The sequence below is a fragment of the Solanum lycopersicum genome, chromosome 3, assembly GCF_036512215.1.
Source record: "Solanum lycopersicum chromosome 3, SLM_r2.1".
NCBI classification, from domain to species: domain Eukaryota; kingdom Viridiplantae; phylum Streptophyta; class Magnoliopsida; order Solanales; family Solanaceae; genus Solanum; species Solanum lycopersicum.
Window position 1 is genome coordinate 65,634,933 of NC_090802.1, and position 21,975 is coordinate 65,656,907.

The 21,975-nt window shown below is 31.7% G+C and overlaps 4 protein-coding genes and 1 non-coding gene across 5 annotated transcripts; all 5 read left to right on the forward strand.

Annotated features, from left to right (window-relative positions):
• Positions 1-230: 230 nt before the first annotated feature.
• On the forward strand, positions 231-4,689 carry LOC104646545 (uncharacterized). Its single transcript, XM_010320255.4, has 4 exons — positions 231-542; positions 1,345-1,470; positions 2,901-3,809; positions 4,539-4,689. Exons 1-4 carry the CDS (start codon positions 366-368, stop codon positions 4,635-4,637), a joined length of 1,311 nt encoding a protein of 436 aa, XP_010318557.2. The 5' UTR covers positions 231-365; the 3' UTR covers positions 4,638-4,689.
• Positions 4,690-4,721: 32 nt separating this feature from the next.
• On the forward strand, positions 4,722-7,230 carry LOC104646544 (uncharacterized). Its single transcript, XM_026030204.2, has 3 exons — positions 4,722-4,848; positions 5,614-5,714; positions 5,946-7,230. Exons 2-3 carry the CDS (start codon positions 5,640-5,642, stop codon positions 7,107-7,109), a joined length of 1,239 nt encoding a protein of 412 aa, XP_025885989.2. The 5' UTR covers positions 4,722-4,848; positions 5,614-5,639; the 3' UTR covers positions 7,110-7,230.
• A 5,601-nt stretch (positions 7,231-12,831) lies between these two features.
• Positions 12,832-14,450, forward strand: IAA19 (auxin-responsive protein IAA19). The gene is made up of 3 exons (NM_001279151.2): positions 12,832-13,253; positions 13,435-13,528; positions 14,159-14,450. The coding sequence occupies exons 1-3, from the start codon at positions 12,878-12,880 to the stop codon at positions 14,265-14,267; spliced, it is 579 nt and encodes a 192-aa protein (NP_001266080.1). The 5' UTR covers positions 12,832-12,877; the 3' UTR covers positions 14,268-14,450.
• A 3,903-nt stretch (positions 14,451-18,353) lies between these two features.
• TRNAT-UGU (transfer RNA threonine (anticodon UGU)) lies at positions 18,354-18,425 on the forward strand. The gene has a single exon. It is a non-coding gene; the product is annotated as a tRNA-Thr (tRNA).
• A 1,759-nt stretch (positions 18,426-20,184) lies between these two features.
• IAA15 (auxin-regulated IAA15) lies at positions 20,185-21,762 on the forward strand. The gene is made up of 5 exons (NM_001279148.2): positions 20,185-20,665; positions 20,740-20,921; positions 21,026-21,137; positions 21,318-21,379; positions 21,461-21,762. The coding sequence occupies exons 1-5, from the start codon at positions 20,295-20,297 to the stop codon at positions 21,490-21,492; spliced, it is 759 nt and encodes a 252-aa protein (NP_001266077.1). The 5' UTR covers positions 20,185-20,294; the 3' UTR covers positions 21,493-21,762.
• The last annotated feature ends 213 nt before the right edge of the window (positions 21,763-21,975 follow it).

Genomic DNA, 21,975 nt, shown 5'->3' on the forward strand with positions numbered 1-21,975 from the left:
TACACTTCCATTATTCATTTGATTATGTTCTCAAAAAAACCCTGTGACATGCAAATTCATAAGGAGCTTTAGATGGAGCACTGATATAAACAAATTTCTCTAAAACATTTTGGTATTCCATTAAACACCATATGATGATGACAATATTTTTGAAAACTGTGTCATGCAATTATTATGGGAATAAAAGTGGAGGTAAAATCAATAACATTGGAAGGACAATTGTTTTATAGACACGTGTAACATGTTTCTTGGCTGCAGAATGCTCTTGCAGAGGTGAGTACTCTGCAGAATCATTTTTAGCAAGCTCATCAGTAGCTGCTAGTTGCTTGTGTGAGAGAGAAAAAGATTTCAACTTTGAAGAGAAAATGGGGAAGAGAAGGAGACCAAGAATGGATGAAGATCAAAAAAATACTACAAGTGTTGAAGGAGCCACCCCTTTTCAAGAATCTCAACAACAGCAAGAAGCAGTGGCTTCTCGAAGGAGTGGAAGAGTGTTGAGGATGAAACAAGAACCCCAACAAGCTCTTCTATTGCCACCTCCAGTAAACTCTTCATCTCTGCATTTTTGTGATCATATTTTTGTTGTTGTTGTTGTTGGTTCAGAGAAAAAATGAAAATGAAGGGGCTTGTGATCTCTAAACCCTATAATCTTGAAGATCGTTTCTTTTTGCTTCACTCTCTTGTTTTCTTAACATTTCATTTTTTTCTTATTTTGCTGTGTTAAGATCGTATTGCATGTTACTTTATATCTTAAATATGTTAAAGATACATGCTTTGTAGTAGAGTGATAGGGCTAAAATTGCAAGACCTGTTCAAAAAATTTCTCACCTTCGTTAAGTTAGAGATTGGATATAAGACATGTTGTTTGTTAGGGGATAAAAGGTTTCAGGTGAGTTTTAACCAGTGGATCATTACATAAATGCTCAAATAAGATGATATTCTGATTGTACAAGATAACATACACTGCGTTGATAGTTGAGAAGGGTGTGTGGGTGGGTGGGTGGAAGGATTTAAGAGGAACAGGAAAATGCAACCTGAATTCATCATGTTTTAGTTTATGTTCTGTCAATTGGTTAAACAATATAGTTGTGTGTTCTTGAAGGGATATGCTCTTTCCTATAGGCAGGTAATGATGTTGTAAGACTAATAATTGGAAGTCATTTTCTGTAATGTTTTTGTTAGCATGTTTGCTCTGAACTATCTGTAGTGTACAGAAGCCTACATATTCTGTTTGTTCAGGTCAATTTCGCTTACTACAAAGCTGCTTATTTGGTTTTCCTAAGCCACTATCTAGACAAATAGATTTTGCTTCAGCTAGTTGCATATTCCTTTTTGTTTTGACAGGGTTTTGCGCCAATGGATGCTTCACCTTCCCATCCCAGGTATCAAACTCGTAAGTCTTTGAGGGCAATCCTTGGTCGGTGTGAGTCTATTACTACAACACCAAGGTCTCCATTTCGACATGTTAAGGTACTCCAACGAATCTCTTTTCAAACTACATTGATGAGAGAGTGAAATTTCATGAATAGTAGCACCGAGAAGGTGCAAAATATGTAGAGTCAATAATTTACAGAACACTTCTCAACATAGAGAGGTGATACACAGGTGAACACACCACTATCCAAGGACATATTCAACCAAATTTTCAGTATCTGTAAACAACTAAACATAAAACATAAGATATTTGTGGTGTGTCCACTTGTGTATCACCGTCCAGATTATCCAAAAAAAAAAAAAATACTAGTTGGAATGATCTCCCAAGGTTCTTTTCCTCCTTTTTCAACTTTCTATCCTTGCCAGCTATTTGAAATTGCTTTAACTGATTCTGGCATAGTCCATTTCACTCTTGATATGCTTAGAATTAGAAATTATATTTCCCATACATAATTCTTTCTTCTGCATATTATCATGAGTAAGAAAAGCCTTATGAGAGGTTATCCATTGAAGCATGCTGCCCCGAAAGGTGCTTTGGGTACTGTCATTATTGTTCATTGTTAACAAACAAGAGTTTTTCTTAACTCCGTTTTACCTTCTCCAGATCATCATTCCATTGAGATTTGTTCTTCCTCCATTAATCTGAATAGAGAGTAATAACATGTTTTAACTGAAAAGATGTTATCGTTGCTTGGGACCCTTCTGCAGCAATCATTGTTATTTTCATCCATTATTAGATTTGTTAACTGCACTGTAACTGTACCACTCGTCAGCTTCCTAGTCAAACATATTCCTTCTGAAATTATTATGGAACATAGAGAAATATAGTTCATTTTCTGACATGCCAAAGCTGGAGTATATAACTTTGGCACAACTATAAATTAAGGTTGTTGATGCGTATTTATCTTAAATGTTGGCATAAGCCAGTTACTTCAATGCTGTAAAAGGAAGGGAGTAAATGTACATTTTACAGTCCCCAAAACTAACTTGGAACAACTGCAACTGAAGACCTGTCAAGCATAACCGGATATGTTGACAGAGTAACTTTCGAGATGCATGCACATAAAACATAAATTCTGTTGCTCATTAAGAATATTGCACAGAGATTTCTTCAATAAAGAAAGGGATATATGTATCATAGTAAGAGAGACAAAACAAGAACATACTGAACATTATTGTGACTCATCACTCTAAGAAACAAGAAGGTAAGATTAGCCAAAATCATCCATCAATTGGAGACTATTAACTTACATCCTTTTTATCAAATGGCATCAAAAGTGGTCTCCAGCACTTCAACCAGCAAAAATGTTGCAATGCAGAGATTCCTTAAATTAAGGAAGAGTGTTTATTTTTAATCTTTAGATTGTTGTAACATTTTTCTGCAATTCCTTTTAATGAAGTTGGAATGGCTTATGATGTATACTTTTCATTTATAAACAGTCTAAACTTCGGTTCTTATTCTACAGGCGTCACATCCTTTATGTGCTACTTCTGACTTACCTGCTCATCTTACTACTGGAAGTTGTAAAGCAATAAAAGAAAAGTTTGATGACTTAGTGCCCGCAGAACTTGAACATCAATCTATTCTAACTAACTGTGATGTCTTGGGTGTGGAAAATCAGAAACAAGGGCAACAAGCTCAAACACCACCTTTCCCTGAAGTTGTTGTTGAGAACAATGCAATAGTTAGTAAGGCTGATGTGGTGTTAAATGCTAATGGCACAGAAGCGGAAACCAGAAATAACCAGAGTGGTGTGCTTCCAGCGAAATCCACGAGTCTTAATCTCACAAAGATAGCTGCACTAATGAATGATTATCCTTCTGATGCTGATGAGGTTGAATCAAGACCTAGTCACATGTCAGTCATGGTGGATACGTATAGAGTTAAGGCGGAAGCAGCACCTGTCCTTCAGAAGATCTTCCTTAAGTACGGAGATATTGCAATGAATAGCTCTTTCTCTTCTGTGAGTTTCTCTTCATCACTCTTGGAGTTGGTTTGCGACGTCTACAAGAAATTGGAGGAAACAGATTTCTTAAGTATAACTTCCAAGGAGATTCAGTCCATGCTTGCTGAAGTTAGAGATCTTGAGGATGCCAAAATAGATGTTGGGTGGCTCAGTCAGAGGTTAAATGATGTCTCTCAGGCCAAGCAACTTCTACAGAACAGCTGCAAACTGAAGGAGGTAAAAACCAGGAACCTTGTAGTGATGGAGACAAACAAGAAAGAACTGGAAGGATTGAAGGAAGAGTTGGCTGCTTGCATTGCAACATGCCGCGTTTTGCAACAAAGAATCCACAATAAAGAGGATGAGTTCGGCATTGCACGTTCTGAGAACGAAAAGATCATGCAGAACTTTGCAGCTTTGAAGTCCAAGGTAAACAGTTTCCTGAAGAAGTCCTTGGTCCATGACCTTCTCTGAGCAGCCTGGTGTTTGTAGTTATTCCTTCTTGGATAGGACCATATGAATGATATTTTTCACTAATTTTTAATCCCTAATTAGTTCTGTTATCCCATATTATACAAATTGTTATGTTCAACCATATGAATCATTGGCCCTTAACTGCATATGAGTTGCAGAAGCCCTGAAACAGAATTTGCCACTGCAGAATGGAATGAACAGAGATGCAGAAACTTTATTAGCAGCTTTATTGCAATTCAATTAAGAGAACTAATGTTAATTACTTGAGTTTTTTTCTCCTTATCCTTCTTTAATTCCTGCTAATCATCTAATTGAGTAGGATTACTCAAAAAACCAATAAACGTTGTCAACATTTGAATTATTATTCATGTTCTCTTTTTCCACATTTTTCTTATTATTCCTTTTAACAACTTGTGTCTCCCATAAACCAAGATTCACCAAGTAGTTTATATTTCTCATATGTCAAACTTATTAATACTGCATGCAAATTCATAATAAGGAGCTTAAAGTTGATTAGCCATATAACATACATGTTGAGCATGGCTATAACATTTCATTTAAATTCACATCCTTAACAAACGTTTTATCAAATACAAACACTAAAATAGTAAGACATGTCCTGATTACAAGCAATAGACACGTGTAACAGTTTTCTTGGCTGCAGAATTAACAAACTCTCTTCAGTGCCAGGGTACTCTGCACTCTGCAGCATCATTCTTCCAAGTTCAGAGAAGCTTCTTGTTGAGTTACACAGAGAGAGAGAAAAAAAGATTTCATCTTTGAAGAAAACAGTGTTGAAAGTTAGAAAATGGGAAAGAGAGGGAGAACAAGAAAAGATGAAGCCCCAAAAAATACAAATGTTGAAGATGCCACTGCCACCCCTTCTCAAGAATCTCAACAGCAAGAAGCAGCAGCTTCTCTAAGGAGTGGAAGAGTGTTGAGGATGAAACAAGAACCCAAACTAGAAGATGGTTCAGCTCTATCGCCGCCTCCGGTAAACACTTCAGCTCTACAATTTGGTGATGATATGTTCTCTTTTCTGTTTGGTTCAGAGTAAAATAAAACAAAGGGCTTACTGCACTCACTTTGTGGTGGTTTTTTTTTCCTTTGCTGTGTTAAGGTTGTATTGCATGTTGTATTATCTTAAATGTTTTAGCCTATGTTTAGAGGTGCTGAAGAGGAAAAGTATATTTGATGATTTGTGGTAGGGCTAATGCAAAATGACTTTTGTTTAAAAAAAAATCTGAACTACAAGAGTTAAAGAATGAATATGAGAAATGTTGTTTGGCTAGGGGGTTATTACAAAAATACTTATTAGCTGATTGCACAGATTTATGTATTCACTCTGCTTTGATAGTTGAGAAGGGATAAAGATTTGAGAATTCCAGAACAAAGCAACTTCATGTTCTGTCGATAAATTTAAAAATTAGTTATGTGTTCTTGAAGGGATGTGCTCTTTTCTATTGGCAGGTAATGGTGTTTTAAGATTAATCATTAGAAGCCATTGTCTGTAATGAAGTGGTCTTATTTCGTTTGTCGTTAGCATGTTTGCTGCGAACCCTACAATATGTGTTTGGACTTTTAGAGCTATATTGCTTGCTGTTCATCAAAGTATTATCCTAGCACTTGTATTACATGACATGTTGAAAGGCTTTGTTGGTTTATTTGGTTTTCCTAAGCCCCTACATAGACAAATAGACTTGCATTAACTAGCTGCCTGCCTATTCCTATTTGTTTTGACAGGGTTTTGTGTTACCAGATACTTCACCCAGGTATCAAACTCGAATGTCTTTAAGGGCATTACTTGGTCGGTGTGAGTCTAATACTCTAACACCAACTTCTCCAATTCGACATGTTAAGGTACTCTATTGAATTTTTTTGCAAACTCTCTTGACAATTAGAAGTGAACTTTCATTAATGGTAGCACCAAGAAGGTGCTAAATATGTGATGCCATATGGATAGGCTTTGTCCTATGTTTGTCGGACACAATATCAAAGAAAATAGTTCTTCTCTGCAGTCTATTTAATGAAGTTAGAATGATTTACAATGTAAACTTTTAGTTTATTAACAGCTTCTTTCTTATCCTACAGTCGTCGTATCCTTCATGTGCTATTTGTGACTCTCCTGCTCATCTTACCACTGGAATTTCTGTAGCAACAAAAGAAAAGCTTGATGGCTCCATGCGTACAGAACTTAACCATCACTCTGTTCTAACTAACCATGGAGTCTTGGGTGTGGAAAATCGGAAATCAAGGCAACACACTCAAACAACACCTTCTTTCCCCGAAGTTGTGGATGAGAAAAATACAATACTAAGTAAGGCCGATGTGGTTTTAAATGCTAATGCCACCGAACTGGAAACCAAATGTGACCAGAGTAGTGCACTTTCAACAAAAGGGAGGGTGGTTGAGTCCGCACATGCAGGGCATAAACATCAGTCTGTTCTAACTAACCGTGATGTCTTAGATGTGGAAGATCAGAAACCGGGGCAACACACTCAAACAGCTCCTTCTTTTCCTGATGAAGTTGTGGATGAGAAAAACACAACACTACGGAAGACTGATGTGGTGTCAAATGCTAATGCGACAAAACGGGAAACCAGAAGTGACCCCCTTCCAACAAAATCCATGAGTCTCAACTTCACAAGGGTAGCTGCATTGATGACTGACTATTCTTCTTATGCTGATAAGGTTGAATCAAAACCTGGTCACCCATCAATCATGGTGGATGGGTACAGAGTTAAGGAGGAAGCAGCACCTATCCTCCAGAAGATCTTCCTTAAGCACGGAGATATTGCAATGAATAGCTCTTTATCTCCAGTGACGTTTTCTTCATCACTCCTGGAGTTTGTTTGCAACATATATAAAAAATTGGAGGCAACAGATTTCCTAAGTATAACCTCCGCAGAGCTCCAATCTATGATTGCTGAAGTTAAGGATCTTGAGTCTGTCAACGTAGACGTTGGGTGGCTCCATCGAAGACTGAATGATATCTCTCAGGCCAAGCAACTTGTCCAGGACAATTGCATATTGAATGAGGCAAAAACCAGGTACCTTGTAGTAATGGAGAGGAACAAGAAAGAACTGGAAGGATTGAAGGAAGAGTTGGCCACTTTGCAAGAAAGAATCCACAAAAAAGAGGTTGAGCTTGGCATTGCTCATTATGAAAATGAAAATATCATGCAGCGTTTTGCAAATTCGAAGGCCAAGTTGAACAGTTACCTCAAGAAGTCCTTAGTCCATGACCTTCTTTGAGCATACTTGTAATCCCTTTTGCTTGTACTTTGAAGTTCTATTCTCCTTTACATAAGTAACTGTTTTCAATTTATGAGTCATTTGGCTCCAACTGCATATGAAACAACTCTCTTAGAAGTTCTATTATCCTTCTTTATTACCTACTAATTGCTATCACCTAATGTCTACTTTTTATACAATATCATTTCTTCATAAGCACTGCTTAATTTGAGCAAGATGCAAGAATATTCATGTTTCTATAAGTTACGCCTCAAACTCAAACAAGTTAAAAGATCAATTACACAAATTTTGTCTTTTCTATTTACGCTTAAATCATGTCATCACGTATCAAATAAATAAATCATACGTAGAACCTCAGCTTTTTCTTTCTTCTTTATTTTTGGGAAAAGCTACATAAATGGGCCATAAAACTCAAAATAATGGATTACATGTTCATACCCCACCAAAGACAAAGTAATTAATGAAACACTAATTCTCTCAAATAAATATTATAGCTCGTATCCTCATTCATTCGTGCTAATAATTTCGCTTAACTGATATTAAATCAGAATATATATATATATATATATATATATATATCTTGTATTGTATTGGTATCTCTTGTTTAGAAATTACTCATTAGTCAATGATACTATAAGAGTATATGTATATCGTTGTGGTATTATTAAGGTTTACCACTGTATATAGTATGAATTAAGCAAATGTGTACTGATTTAATATCAGCTAAGCGAAATTAATTGGGGTATATAATACAGTTATTTAGTAGGGTATAAATTTAAACGGGTATATGTTTGTAGTTATTTTGCTTTTTTTTGGGTATTTGTTTAGTTTCCTTTTCTTTCAGTTGATAATTACTCCAAAATATCATAGAATAGGGGTAATTTTGTGTATTTTTTCCTTTTTAAACTTTTAAGGACAGGGAGGCCCAATGGGCCCATCTGGTGTCAGGTCCAGCTAGACCACAAAGTCGGCCCATTTGGATAATTATCTTAGGACAAGTTTAACCTTGTCCACAACTAACATATCTTCTTTTCTCTACATTGAATTGACTATTCATTTTGCAATTTAGAGTTTAGTTTGAAGAATCTTGTTTAGCCTCTAGGAAACACTAAGGTGGCCCATTTGAGTCATTTGTGGCCATACTGGGCCTTGGCCCATTTTACTTAGGCCCACCAATTCTTTCTGCTCTCCAACCCTAAGCCCAATTTGGCTGCTAGTCTAGTTAAATTGTTTCTTAAGCGAAATTGACATAAATAGCCTCTCCGCCATAGAAATAGTCGATAATATCTTTGTGATTAACGTATATAAAAAAAAATTGTCAAGTGAATAAATGTATAATTTTAAGTAAACCACCAATGCTAATGTACTTGTTGAGAATAGTTTTTATATTTACTTTCTAGTTTTAATTTGTTTGCTTTCGACGATAGATCGGTCGGTCAAAATAATTTCTATTTTTTCTGGAGTGTTCCTTGTTATTATTAGTCACAAATTTTTGAACGGACAATATGCATTATAATAAATCTGCTTGACGTACAAATTACTATTATATGTGCATTTTTACGTACCAATAAACTTGCTCATCATGAGTCTTCTACAAACCCATATTAATAATTCACATATGGACAATGTTGCATTGTATTCAGTGAAAATGAAATGTTTCTCATTTATTTACTTTTTAATTTTTCTACCTAGCTAGAAGATTCATGAATGAAATAAATAAATATTTTTAGCCCAAAGTTTAATTCTGTGCCACAAAGTTACACTTGTAAATAAATGGTAGAGCGGAACACACGGAAACCATCAGTAACTTGTTTGATTTTGAATGCATGGCAATTGGCAAATTACGTGGACCTACTACTACAATTTACTTATTCTCGCCGTTTCAATTTATTTATATGACAGGGGTGACTCGATAGTGTTAAAGAAAAAAAGATATGTGTCTTAGGCCCTTAAATTTAAGGGGTTTTATTTTTAATAATAATTGGTTATAAGTTGTTATATTTTAATAAATATTGAATATTATTCGTAGAAAAAGTAAACATTTCATGAAAAATTAAAAGATTATTAGAAGAAATTTGACATATTTAGAATACTATATCTCATGAAAAATAATTTCAAATAAGAATGGCTATATAATCAATTGAAAACCAGAAGAAATCAGTTATATAAAAGTTATTTACAGTTCAAGTTTAAGGCCCCGTTTGATTTTTGCTTTAGGCCACTAGTATGCTTGAGCAGCTCCTGATTCCTATTTCGATGGGAGAATATTTTCTTTTGTCAAATTATTTTGATATTTTTTGAATTGTTAAATGTGAATTTTAGTACTTTTGAAAAAGGTTATTAAACAATATTAAGTGTGTAAAAATACTACTCCCTTCGTTCGAAATTGTTTGTCATGTTGCGCTTATCAAAAGTTAATTTGACTAATTTTCCAAGATAAATTAGATCACATTAATTCGATATTTTAAACCAAAAAAAATTAGATATTATAAAACTAAATGAAAAGTAATATAAATTACAATTTTTTACATATTAATATGATGAAAAAATACATCTTAAAATATTAGTCAAAGATTTTTATAATTTAACTCTAAAAATAAAAACTATGACAAATAATTTCAGAAGGAGCGAGTAACTCTTTATGTTGGTGATCTTCTTACTATGCGTGAGACAATGCCTTTATTATAAATACATAGTTTTATCATCTTCTCTATTTAAATTGGGATTGAATTCTAAGTTATGTTAATATAAATATCATCTTAATTTTTTTGTACGTTTAAACATAGTTTTAAAATATATAAAGATTAATGTATGTCAGACTACACATTAAACATAAGTTAGTTTGACCATCTATATTTTGAATCAAGTCAAACAAATTAAAAATAGATCAATAAAGTAATTTTTTAAGCTCTCTTAAGATTTTTTACACGCTTCAACTATCCTAAGTAAAACGTCCACGGTAATTAACCCCATACTTGTACGAATAACCATTGCACCCATGGACCTTATTAATTTCATATGACAATATAATAATAGACTATATATTACTCAAAATAAAGTGTGAGATGAAATTGGAAAGAGAGAGGTAGGTAGCTAGCTGTATATTACCCAATATGAGTCTAGTTAAGGCTGTGTTTTTGCTATTTTATGTTTCATTTGAGTGGGGAAATAGTTTTATTTATGAGTGTAACAAGGGCACATAAGATAGATTAGTGGGTACGTTTGTCTAAAGTAGTAATAAATTGGGGACAAACCTCTTTATCACGTGTGGGGTGTCATCTTTGTAGTTTCATTTCCTTGTCTAATTCTAAGGAAACATATGCTCGGTTGGAGAGTAACATATATTATCCTAAGGACAATGCAACTAAGTCTTATTGTTTTGTTCATCGATCCATACATAATAATTTCTTCCTTATCGATAAAAATGATTTATAGATGAATCAGAGTATATTGGTAATTGTCAAAAATGATTGTGTGTAGACATTAAAATTTTGTGAGATGCGTTTAATTCGAGTTAGGACTCTATAAATTGTGTTCAACTCAAGATCCCGATTCATGGATCTCTCGGTTCGAGAAATCAAAATAAGAGGCTCGAACCATTTCTTCTGACTCTTTTTCAAATTCGATAAATATTGGTTGATCGTATATTTCATTATAGTTCTATGATTCAGAGTATCCTTTCCTATTTGATCCCTTTGAATTCCATATTCGAAGTTGCGATCGGATCTATTCATTAAAAAGAATCGATTCAATACATTTCTTATGTACCCATAGGTACTATATTGGATTTGAATCAGATTTCGGATCAATCTATATTGAGTGACTGACTCCATTACGTTGTTGCTATTCTTAGAGGCTACTCAACTCTAAACCCTAGTTTATTCCTATATAAAGTGTACTAAATTCCCTTAGAAGACATCTCGAAAATTTCATAAAGAGATCAAGATTTCGAATACTCCACAAATTGATAGTTTGTTCATAAAAAGAGGTCATAATTTAAATCATCATAGTTCGAGAAATATGTTACTAATGGTCCTCGAATCATGAATAAATCTTAAGAGAGTAGAATCAAGGGATTAACACAATTGTACCCGCAATCTATCTAGATTAATAAAATTATGTTTCTTTTGATTTTATTTGTGTGATTTATCTATATGTTTAAAATTTGTTGCAAACAATGTGAATTAAGTAAAATTTGTTAGTTAATATTACATGATATTGTAGTTGAATAATAATCGGTCGTATCAATTATTATAAGATACGTGCACATGCAAGAGAATGTCTACTTAATTAAAATGTTGAATTTATATATTTGATAGAAGACCAACTATAATTTGTAAATAATTGACTAGACAATAGTTATATTTATGTATTAATTTCTAATCTAAGGGATTCAAAGTAAGATTTCTATGTCCCAATATTGCAAAATATTCTCATCGTGGTATCTTCTTGTTATAATGTAGTATAAACTGATTGTCTATAATTGGAGAAATTATATTCCTTTAATAACATGCTACTTATTATATGTGTAAATAATAATATTATCTCGCAGAAATTTGCCTTCTCTGCAAGAATCAAATATCCATATACCCTATTATAATTGGATATGTTCCTCAAAAAATTAATTGTCCGTGTATTAGAAAATTATAACGGAGACAAAAAAATAAATAAATTATGGTATTCTTTTTCGTAAACTATCATTTTTTTTCAAGAGAAATATGTGTATTCATTGGTTTCGAAATTGTCAATCCTAATTCAAATACATGACTATATATGTAAAATTTTTGAAATAAACATAACACTTAATTTAACTTAAATTTAACTGTATTAGTTTTGACAAAAGGTCACATTTGCCCCTTAACTAGTGAAATAGAATAATTATGCCCTCCTGTTTGATTTTAGTCCCAAATAGGCTCTTGTCCAATTAAAAGATTTGTTTAGCTAGAGACGAAATCATAATTTAAAGTACTTATGAATATGAAATTCTAGTTTTTTTTCAAGTTATTGACTTCAAAATTTATAATTTGTACGAATAAATTTCTTAAAATTAATGAGAGAGAAGGTACATAGGATCAAAGGTAAAGCAGTGCTTTCTTGCCAGAGTTTTAGGTGGCAAGAGACTTGGATTCAACTATAAAGAGAACCAGGAACGTAGGGCTTTTCCCCCTTCCGCCCGACTTCTTGTTCTTAAAAACGCTGGTTATAAGAATGAGTCATTGCCCTTCTCCTACCCTGACTGTCCAACCTGATAGCGGACAGTTATTGCGTTCCACTTATTAAACAAGATTCTATTGTCAATCACGTAAATAGCTTTTAAACCAAACTTGATTCGGCCAATCCATAAGTTACCCAATATAAACCCGTATATAAAATCTGAAGAGATTAATATATACACATACCTTATCCGTACTTGCAAAAATTTTATCCCAACTCGAAATAATTACATGTATATATGTACCTTTATTTGCACGCGTATATTAATGTGTCTACAAACATATTGGGAACACTTCATCACATGGCATGTCTTTTGTTAACCATATCAAACGGTCACAAGTAAATCTCCACAAATTATTAATGTTTTAAATTACATACCTAACATATATATTTTCCCTACCTTTGTATCTCATGTGACCGACCATTAAGTTTAGTTTACCTGCCATTGTCTTCTCAATTATTTATTTCCTATATATACTCATAAACACACACACTCATTTTTTCCATCAAAACAACAATATATTAATTTTCCAGTCTTCAAAACATAATACGAAATGGCAACAGAATTGGAAATTACTGAGCTAAGATTGGGACTTCCAGGAGGAATATTGGAGAAAAATGAAAAGAAAAGGGTTTATTCGGAAATTACTACTAGTGATCGAAACAGCAGCAGCAGCAACAACAACAACAACGTTGAGGCTAATAATTACAAGTGTCAATACAAGAACGAAGTTGTTGGTTGGCCTCCTGTGTGTGCTTACCGGAAAAAGAACAGTTTTAACGGACGTGAAGCTGAATCCAATAATAAAATGTACGTCAAAGTTAGCATGGATGGAGCACCGTTTTTGAGGAAAGTTGATTTGAGTACTCATAAGGGTTATGATCAACTTGTTATGGCTCTTGAAAAACTCTTTGATTGCTATGGAATTGGTTAGTATTTCAGTTTTCTATATTAACATGCATTTATTTAGGCAAAGTGAAATTATTATTATTGAAATGTACGGTTACTGTACTATACTAATAAACATAAATCGAGCATCTTTTTCATAAATATAAGCAATTTAATTGCTAGTGTTATATATGTTAAATTTGTATTTAAATGTGTCAACAGGAGAAGCATTGGAGGATGCAGATAAGTCAGAGTTCGTTCCAATCTATGAAGACAAAGATGGAGATTGGATGCTTGTCGGCGATGTTCCATGGATGTAAGTATTTCACTTTCTCTTTATGTTCTATTCGAGACGACAGATTCAGAATTTTTATTAATTTAGGAACATATTTAATATAATACTTGAGATTTGAATTTTGAAATTGTCGACTGAATTTTAAATTCAGTCGACCTCTAATCTTATGTTAAAAAAAGTTCAAATTTTATATATTAGTAATTTTTTAACGCGATCTGCCCCTCGGGCACCTTATCCCTAATTGAATCTTCTTTAATTAATTGTAAAACTAAACTAATTAATGTGTTAAAAGGGGTGTAAAATTTAGCTTATAGTACATAAATTGACCAATTTAGTCAAATTTAGGTGATTTAAACTAGCATATATTCACTGATGGATCAATTTTGTCCTTTTTAAGGCATAGATCAAAACATCATTATGCCGATAAATTAGAACATTGAAACCCGATTAAATAGGGATTCGTGCCAGGAAGGTTAAAACTTCCTAACAAAGGCAGCTTTATACCCAAGACAACTAAAATCTGAAACCTCTTGGTTAAGAATAAATTACTACCTACCACACTATAACAACCTTGATCGGTTACTCATCAAACATTTTGTAGTGTTAGAAAAAATCAAAAGAAGTCGTATTAATTGGAATTTGATTTAGCAGAATGTTCAGTGAATCATGCAAAAGGCTAAGGATCATGAAGAGATCAGAGGCAAAAGTGATAGGGCTTGGAGCAAGAGACTTTCTCAAGGGAATGTCTCAAGAGAAATAGAGTGGATGATTCAAGCTATATTTTTACATTAATATATAATTGTAATTGTAATCTTAGGTGTGATAAGACACCCTAGACTTAAAATCAATTTCTGATTTGATTTCCTCTTAATTAGCTTAATTATTGTAGTAATCAGTACCTTATTTGCTCTTAAATGACAATTTTCGTATGTATAATAAGGCTATATGTGTAACCAACATGTTGTGCTGAAATTGTGGCTACCATCTAACTTTCCCTTTGTTTCAATTTCATATCAATTGTCCACGTTACTAAAAAGTTCTTTTTTTACATTATTTGTATTTCTATTTTCCTTATCTTTTTTAAAAAAATTTATTTTTTCTAGCTAGTTTTTTCCTTATCTGTTCACCATGTTGAAGTTGGATTTATCAAATATCTATAACTCGATTAAGGTGAACAATATAATATCGAGTAGACAATTAGCATACACTAATTAGCTATACATATTCATGCATACTTATGTAAAAATGGAAAGATTCCTGTATCACTCCAACACACTTATAAGTCCAATGTATTTTTTTCTTGGATCATTAAATACTGATGAACCTTAATTTTTATTTTTATTGGGGGGATAATAAAGCAGTGATATACCATATGAATATACTTTTGTTTCACTACATATCACAGTATTCAGTGTGGAAATACATGCACACGGACTAATTCTTACTTCCACCGAAATTAATATCCAAAAAAAAAAAATTAATTATCAATCAAATCATGTGTTGCGAATATGTAATTATTCTAAAAAAAACTTCATAAGAATTAACCATAGAGATCACCTATGAATCACGTAAAAGGTAGATATTCATTTATTTTTAGAGAAACATTTCAAATTTGAGTTATGAAACTGAAATCATTTTTATATAAATTATATAATAAAAGATATTTTACCTATATGAATCTGAATTAATTGAGCTCCAAAAATAAATAGGAACACTATATTTTATAAAGTCCAAAGAGTGTATTAATTTGGTAGATACAGAATCTTCAACCGATACATAATTTATTTTTATATTAATATATCAACTAACTAAACTGAAATATTGGCCCATAATCAGCATGTAGAGCTACGTCCGACAAAAGGCATTGTTTTCGTTGATGTTCGGGAATAACATCTTTTAAATAATCCAATATCACATTATTATTAAATTCATTACATTTTTATGTGTTAAAAATCTACACGTAAATATAGTAACATATATATATAAAAAAGTAAAATAATATAGCATTTAAGGATTATACTTAATGTTTTTATCTAGATATAATTAATTTTTCCTCCTAAAAAATATGTGGCTCCAGTTGCATAGCCATTCTGTTGGACGCCCTTCTTCAAAAATTATATTGTATATATAAGTAAAGTAATAAATAAAGTGGCTAAATATTTTATTTTGAATATCCTTAAAATAACAATATAATGCAGCATAGTGTATTGAGTCGCGTACTTAAAATACCCATGTATTTAAATTTTACTGTTAACAACTTCTCTTTTTACTTTTTTAAAAGTATGTTCACTTTTAACACTTAAACACCCTTCGTGAAATTTATCTCTCTGAAGTTATTACAGATAGTTGGTAAGTAAATACAATAATTTTTTTTTACCATGAGATTCGATCTATAATATGTTCAAATAAATGAGAAGCGTGGAATATGTCGGATTTTGAGAGTACATATACCTTCTCAGATATTATTATTTATTAATTGACAAATGACCACCAGACAATTCACTTATTACACATTTTATATCTACGCAAAACGTATACATCAATTGTTTTCATGTTTACTTTTTCAGCATCAAATCATTTCAATACTTTACCTTTAATTTTCTTTTACGTTTTTCAATTATATTCTCCTTCACCAACTTCATTGGTCCATAAAAATACTTCCTGCGTTTAATCTGGTCTAATAATAATTGTTTATTATATTATTTTAAATTTTTAATAATATTTGTCTATTTTATAAAATTTAATGAATAATTCATAGTTAGTTTTTAGTTTATTCTTATTATTAGTTATAATAATTTATGCATTACACTTTTTCGAATATTGTATTTATTGATTTGTTATATCATTTAAATTTTTTTAATTATATTATCTTTTAAAAATTACGATGAGAGAGAATTAAAAATAATTGAGAGTGTAGTTGTGTTATTATCTCTTCAATTTATTAAAATACCAAAAATAATTAAAAAATAATTTTTAACAAAAATACTTGAATAGTATTGTCCTATTTGAGCAATACCCTCTTAAAACGAAAAAGATAATTAAATTGAACTCGTCCTTAATTGTGAGTTTGTGACTCAACTAATGTAGCATTAGAGGCAAAGCTAAGTAGGGCTTAGAAGTTCATATGAAAATTACTATTGAAGATGTAGCTTATTTGTGTGTATTTGTTTGAAATAATTTTTAAAGTGACAAAAAAATAGATTACAATCACAAATAAAATATAAAGAAACATAATTTTATTATTAAAACTTTGAGTACAAACACAACAAAATAAGTGTAAATTACATGGCGATTTTTCTTGAGGTTATATGAAAATTTCAAGAAACTTGTTTTCCAGCATATTTTCATACTAATTTCTAGGAAAATCTCCATGTAATTCACCATTTTCTTGTAGTGAAATATGTTGATCCCTTGATCCTTCTCTCTTAAGATTTATCCATGATTCGAGGGTCATTAGTGGTGTATTTTTCCGAATTAGATGATTTGGACTTATCTTCACAATTCGAGGGCCGGTAGTAACATATTTCTCGAATTAAGATGATTTGAATTTATAAATATTCCATGAATTTGCAAAATATTAGTTTTTTCAAGAGAATATAATATCCATTAATACAGGCATGAACTATTTCTAATATTGAACACACCTTGTAGAGTCTCAACTCAAATTAAACACGTCTGGTAGAGATCTTACAAAATTTCAATTTCTATAATATCATTTCATATTTTAAAAACTCTCTTAATGAAAATTATGAATCCATCATCAGTGTGCATACATAACACATGGTCTTTAGTTAGGAAAGAGTATAGTCTCTCCTAGTTGAAAATTCAAAAGTCATCTATTTATCAAGATAATTGGATGTAGCTCAACCATCCACATCCTATATTTATCTATATGCATGAGTGATGACCAAAATGAACTTCACTACAAAAGTACTTAAAGGTAGGTTTATTCATGTACGTTTCAAAAGTTGATCTGACATTACTATGAAAGGTCAATTTATACTTTTAAATTTCTTTCAAAGAAAAGGATAGTACAATCAAATTCCAATGCATGCTATGTTCAATCACTTGTAGTAAAATAAACCTTTAAAGTTGAAACACGACAAACAATTATCCATCAATAATGTCCTTTCCTAACACAACGTTTTCATAGTTTTTTTTTTTAATTGAAAATTTATACACTTAATTGTGGAGACAATAAAATTATTTGATCGCAACATATCTTATCATGTTTAACAAAATTAAGCTAATGATTATTGGGGTCATGATACATATATGCATTTCATGTGGATGCATGTGAGTTTTCACGGTAATGGATAGTACTATACAAGTACTTAGTTTTTACATGCATGTAAATTCAAGGCAAAAATTTCTAGTATTGGTGAAAAAATTGTCCAAAAGATTTGTTTTTGAAGTCACTTTATAAGGAAAAAAAGTTCATGGCTTGATAGTAGTTATAGAAGAAAGAAAAAAAAAATCTCGCGTTTTATGTCTAATGAGAGAAGTAGTCTCTTTATATGGTAAGTGTAAGCTGGGAGTTTAGAAATGGAAAACATCTCATGTTGGTGTTAATGTTATTTCTTCTATGAGGAAAAGACATTTGAGCTGAGACCTCTATTAGAAATGTGTAAATTATACATTCTTCAGAACTGACTTATTTAATTAGTAATATTTCACTAAATATATTGTCGTTGTTATTTTTGTGGTTGTTTTCTACCATTTTGTTACAACGAATTGAATATATGCCTAATTAAATAATTTTTGGTAAAATATATAGTTAAGTTGTCTCCCCTTTTTCATTTTTCTTGAGATAAATAAATAAAAATAATTCACCACAACGTCTGAAGCCCCTATAGCTCAGTGGTAGAGCGCCAGTCTTGTAAACTGGAGGTCTGTAGTTCGATCCTGCATGGGGGCAATTCAATTTTTTTTTGTTTTTTTTTTTAAAGTTATCGTTCCTTATATTAATTTAGAATATTTAAGATACATTTAATATATTTCATTTATATATTTTTTGCGAAGTTAAAGATATATATTGAGTTCAAATGATAGTGTGTATTTATAACGTAGATCAATTAAGATATAACTATATTTTAAATGAAATGTGAGTATCGATAAGGGTCGATCCTTACTTATTTTGGGGTAAGATATACTAGTAACTATTTTCGTAGTAATAAAGATTTTTTTACAAGTCTGATATTTTTGAAATTTTTGTTTTAAATGCTTTTTATTAAGTAAAATAATTGACAAATTTAAAGCCATAATATATGTCATCTGTTAATGGCATAATACTCATTGATGAGATACATAATGAAGTTGATAATAAATTGAAGGTTTGACGATCTGAAAATTCAAGTTGAACAAGTTTAAGACATCAATATTTGGAAAATAAGTTCATTAATATAACTCACGAGACATATATAAAAGTGCAGGTTAATATATAAGTCATCTAAAAGAAAGCAAGTTTCAAGTCTTTTGAATTAATAATTAACTCATATTTGGATATTGACATAAATGATATAACACATGATTCTACTTGAAATTGTGTATAAAAACTAATAAATTAAAATAAAAAAAAGATAAAAAAATTAAAATTAAGAAATAATCAAAACTTAATTAAATAAAGTCTGGAGTTAAAGAAGAAAGTGAATTGGGGAAAAGTCGTTAAAATGATTGGAAGATCTAAACATGATGTGTGATTATAGTTTGTGTGACGGCTACGTCAAAGCATGCCACGTGTCAGTAATAAATAATCGTACGGTCGTGATGATAAGGCGACAAAGAAACAGAGTCACATGCTGGGTCAGCATGTAGCCAATCAAAATTCGAACATGCCTTCTTTAAGGGTTGACTTGTCCCACTAATAACCCAACATGTGGGCCCCATCTCTCTTCCCTACTCACACGGGTGTCCCTTTTTGGTGCATAAGAATAGGTGATAAAAATAAAATTTATTCCCGTTTATATCAATTTAATAAATACATGATAAATATATTTTATTTTACTAAGTTTTAATGAATTAATATTTATTTTATTAAACTATATAATTATGAAAATTATATTTGTTTACTATAAATACTTTTAACGGAGAAATATTTCAAAATTGTATGATACATGTAATTTTTAAAGTCCAATTCTAACAGCAAAACGAAAAGATAACGTTATAAAGTTATCTTAGAATTAAAGATAACGCGTATATATATAATATTTCGATGCAAAGCATTAAACTTAAAGTTTTTTCTTGATAATATGCATGCATATGCAATATGGATTTTAGAGACTATCAATTTTAATTGAATAATCTACTTAACAAGCACGTGCATATTTATGTATGGGCAGACGTGTCATGACAATTGAGACTTTATGTTTAATACGTATCTAATTCTCTATTGAGTGTTTTATGTACAAAATTTCTACATTACTATTATTAGACCTATAAAAGGTGTCAAATTTCTGATGTGCAACACTTTTCAGCCTACCACAATTCCCCAGAGTTAGAAAATAAACAAAATGACACTCCACTCTTTTGGCTGTTATCTGAATGGTACAACGAATGAGATTGTTCCTCTTATAATCAAGAGTCTTGATTTTGAACTCTGAATATAAATAATTTTTAATAAAAAATATTAACTTTTTTATGGATTTTACCTAGCGTGAATTTGAAATAATTATAAATTTCGAGAGTGCGGAAGAAAAGAAAAAAAAACTCCATCTCTTTGCATCATTCACTCCCTTATTAACGTGTAGAAATCTGTACCGTTCATCTGTAGACACGCGTCACGATTAGAATGGCTAACATGAAAGCCTCCGTCCACCTACCCGAGAGCATATATAGTGGCCTAACCGCATTTTTTCAAAGCACCAAAAGATATTTCATTTCACCAAACTATCTAAAAAGGGGGAAAATGTCATCGGAGACAGCCAAATCAGCGAACGGTTTGACGGAAACAAATAATTCCGGCCTTAATTTCAATGAAACTGAGCTAACTCTCGGCTTACCCGGCGAATCGCGGAAGCAAATCTCCGGTGCAAAACGTGGAAATTCCGACGGTATGGAATTAAGCCTAGGAAGCTCAACTTCCGGTGAACGCCGCCGTGATATCTGCGAAGTTAATCACTCGAAAAACGAAATCTCTACCGGAAACAAACCTCCAGCAAAGTAAGTCATGTAGACACGTAATTTTTTACTCTCCCGAATTTATGCACAATTTTAATTGTGAATTATGATATTAGGGCACAAGTAATTGGATGGCCGCCGGTGAGATCATACAGAAAAAACGTGATAGAAAAGTGCAAATACGTGAAGGTAGCAGTTGACGGAGCTCCTTACTTGAGAAAAGTAGATCTGGAGATGTACGACAGTTACCAGAAGTTGTTGAATGCTTTAGAAAACATGTTTACTTGCCTAACAATCTGTAAGTATACTTTAACGTTTCATTTTTCTTTTTGCTCCTTTAATCAATTCCATCATATAATATAGATTTCGTCGATTTGTATGAACCGATTGATAATAATTCAGGTAATTCTCAAAGTGAAAGCAAGCTTATGGACCTTACAAATGGTGTAGAATATGTACCTACTTATGAAGATAAAGATGGAGACTGGATGCTTGTAGGAGATGTTCCATGGAAGTATGTTTTTCTCTTCTTATTTTAATTTTGTTCGTAATGATTTAGGGAATGAGATTACAAGGTGGAGAATCAAACTCTTTATTGACCAGATAGCAGTTTTGATAGTCAACTAACTCAGCTGCTAAGATGTTTTAATTTTAATTTCCTAATTTATATGATTTTTTATTTTTTGCTGTACAGAATGTTTGTTGATACGTGTAAGAGAATTAGATTGATGAAGAGCACGGAGGCTATAGGATTAGGTAATTAATCTAATTAACTTCTTTCTTATTACATTATAATTATTGTTAAATATTAACTTCTTTTGTTAATTGTTTGTGTAGCTCCAAGAACACCTGGGAGATCGTCGAGTTGAAGCTAAATAAAGAAGCTTAATAACTGCATGTACAGATACCAACTGGCTTGAGTGAATAAGTTTTTTTATTTTTACCTTTTGCGTTCTTTAATTATAGGATAAGTAATATATAATTAGGCAATTACTTAGAAGTGTATTTTGTGCTACGATGCTTCCCGTGTGAGTGAAGACGATTGATTTTATTAATACTGTATTTGTATTTTTATTTGTATGTTTTTGTCGTTACGATTGTAGATCTCAATATGAATAAAGCCACTTGGGGAAAAAAAATCAAATCCTTTTGTACGATTTGTGAAAGGAGGGTGAAAATGATGAAGTTTAATTTACAAATCGTTATCCTAAGATAGTAGTTTGAATAATTTTGTGGTATGTATGTTCAAACTCAATTGACAATTATGACAATACAATATGGAAATGAATCAATTGATGATTATGAAAAAGACAACATGGAAATGGATCACATATTGAGAAACATCATATACT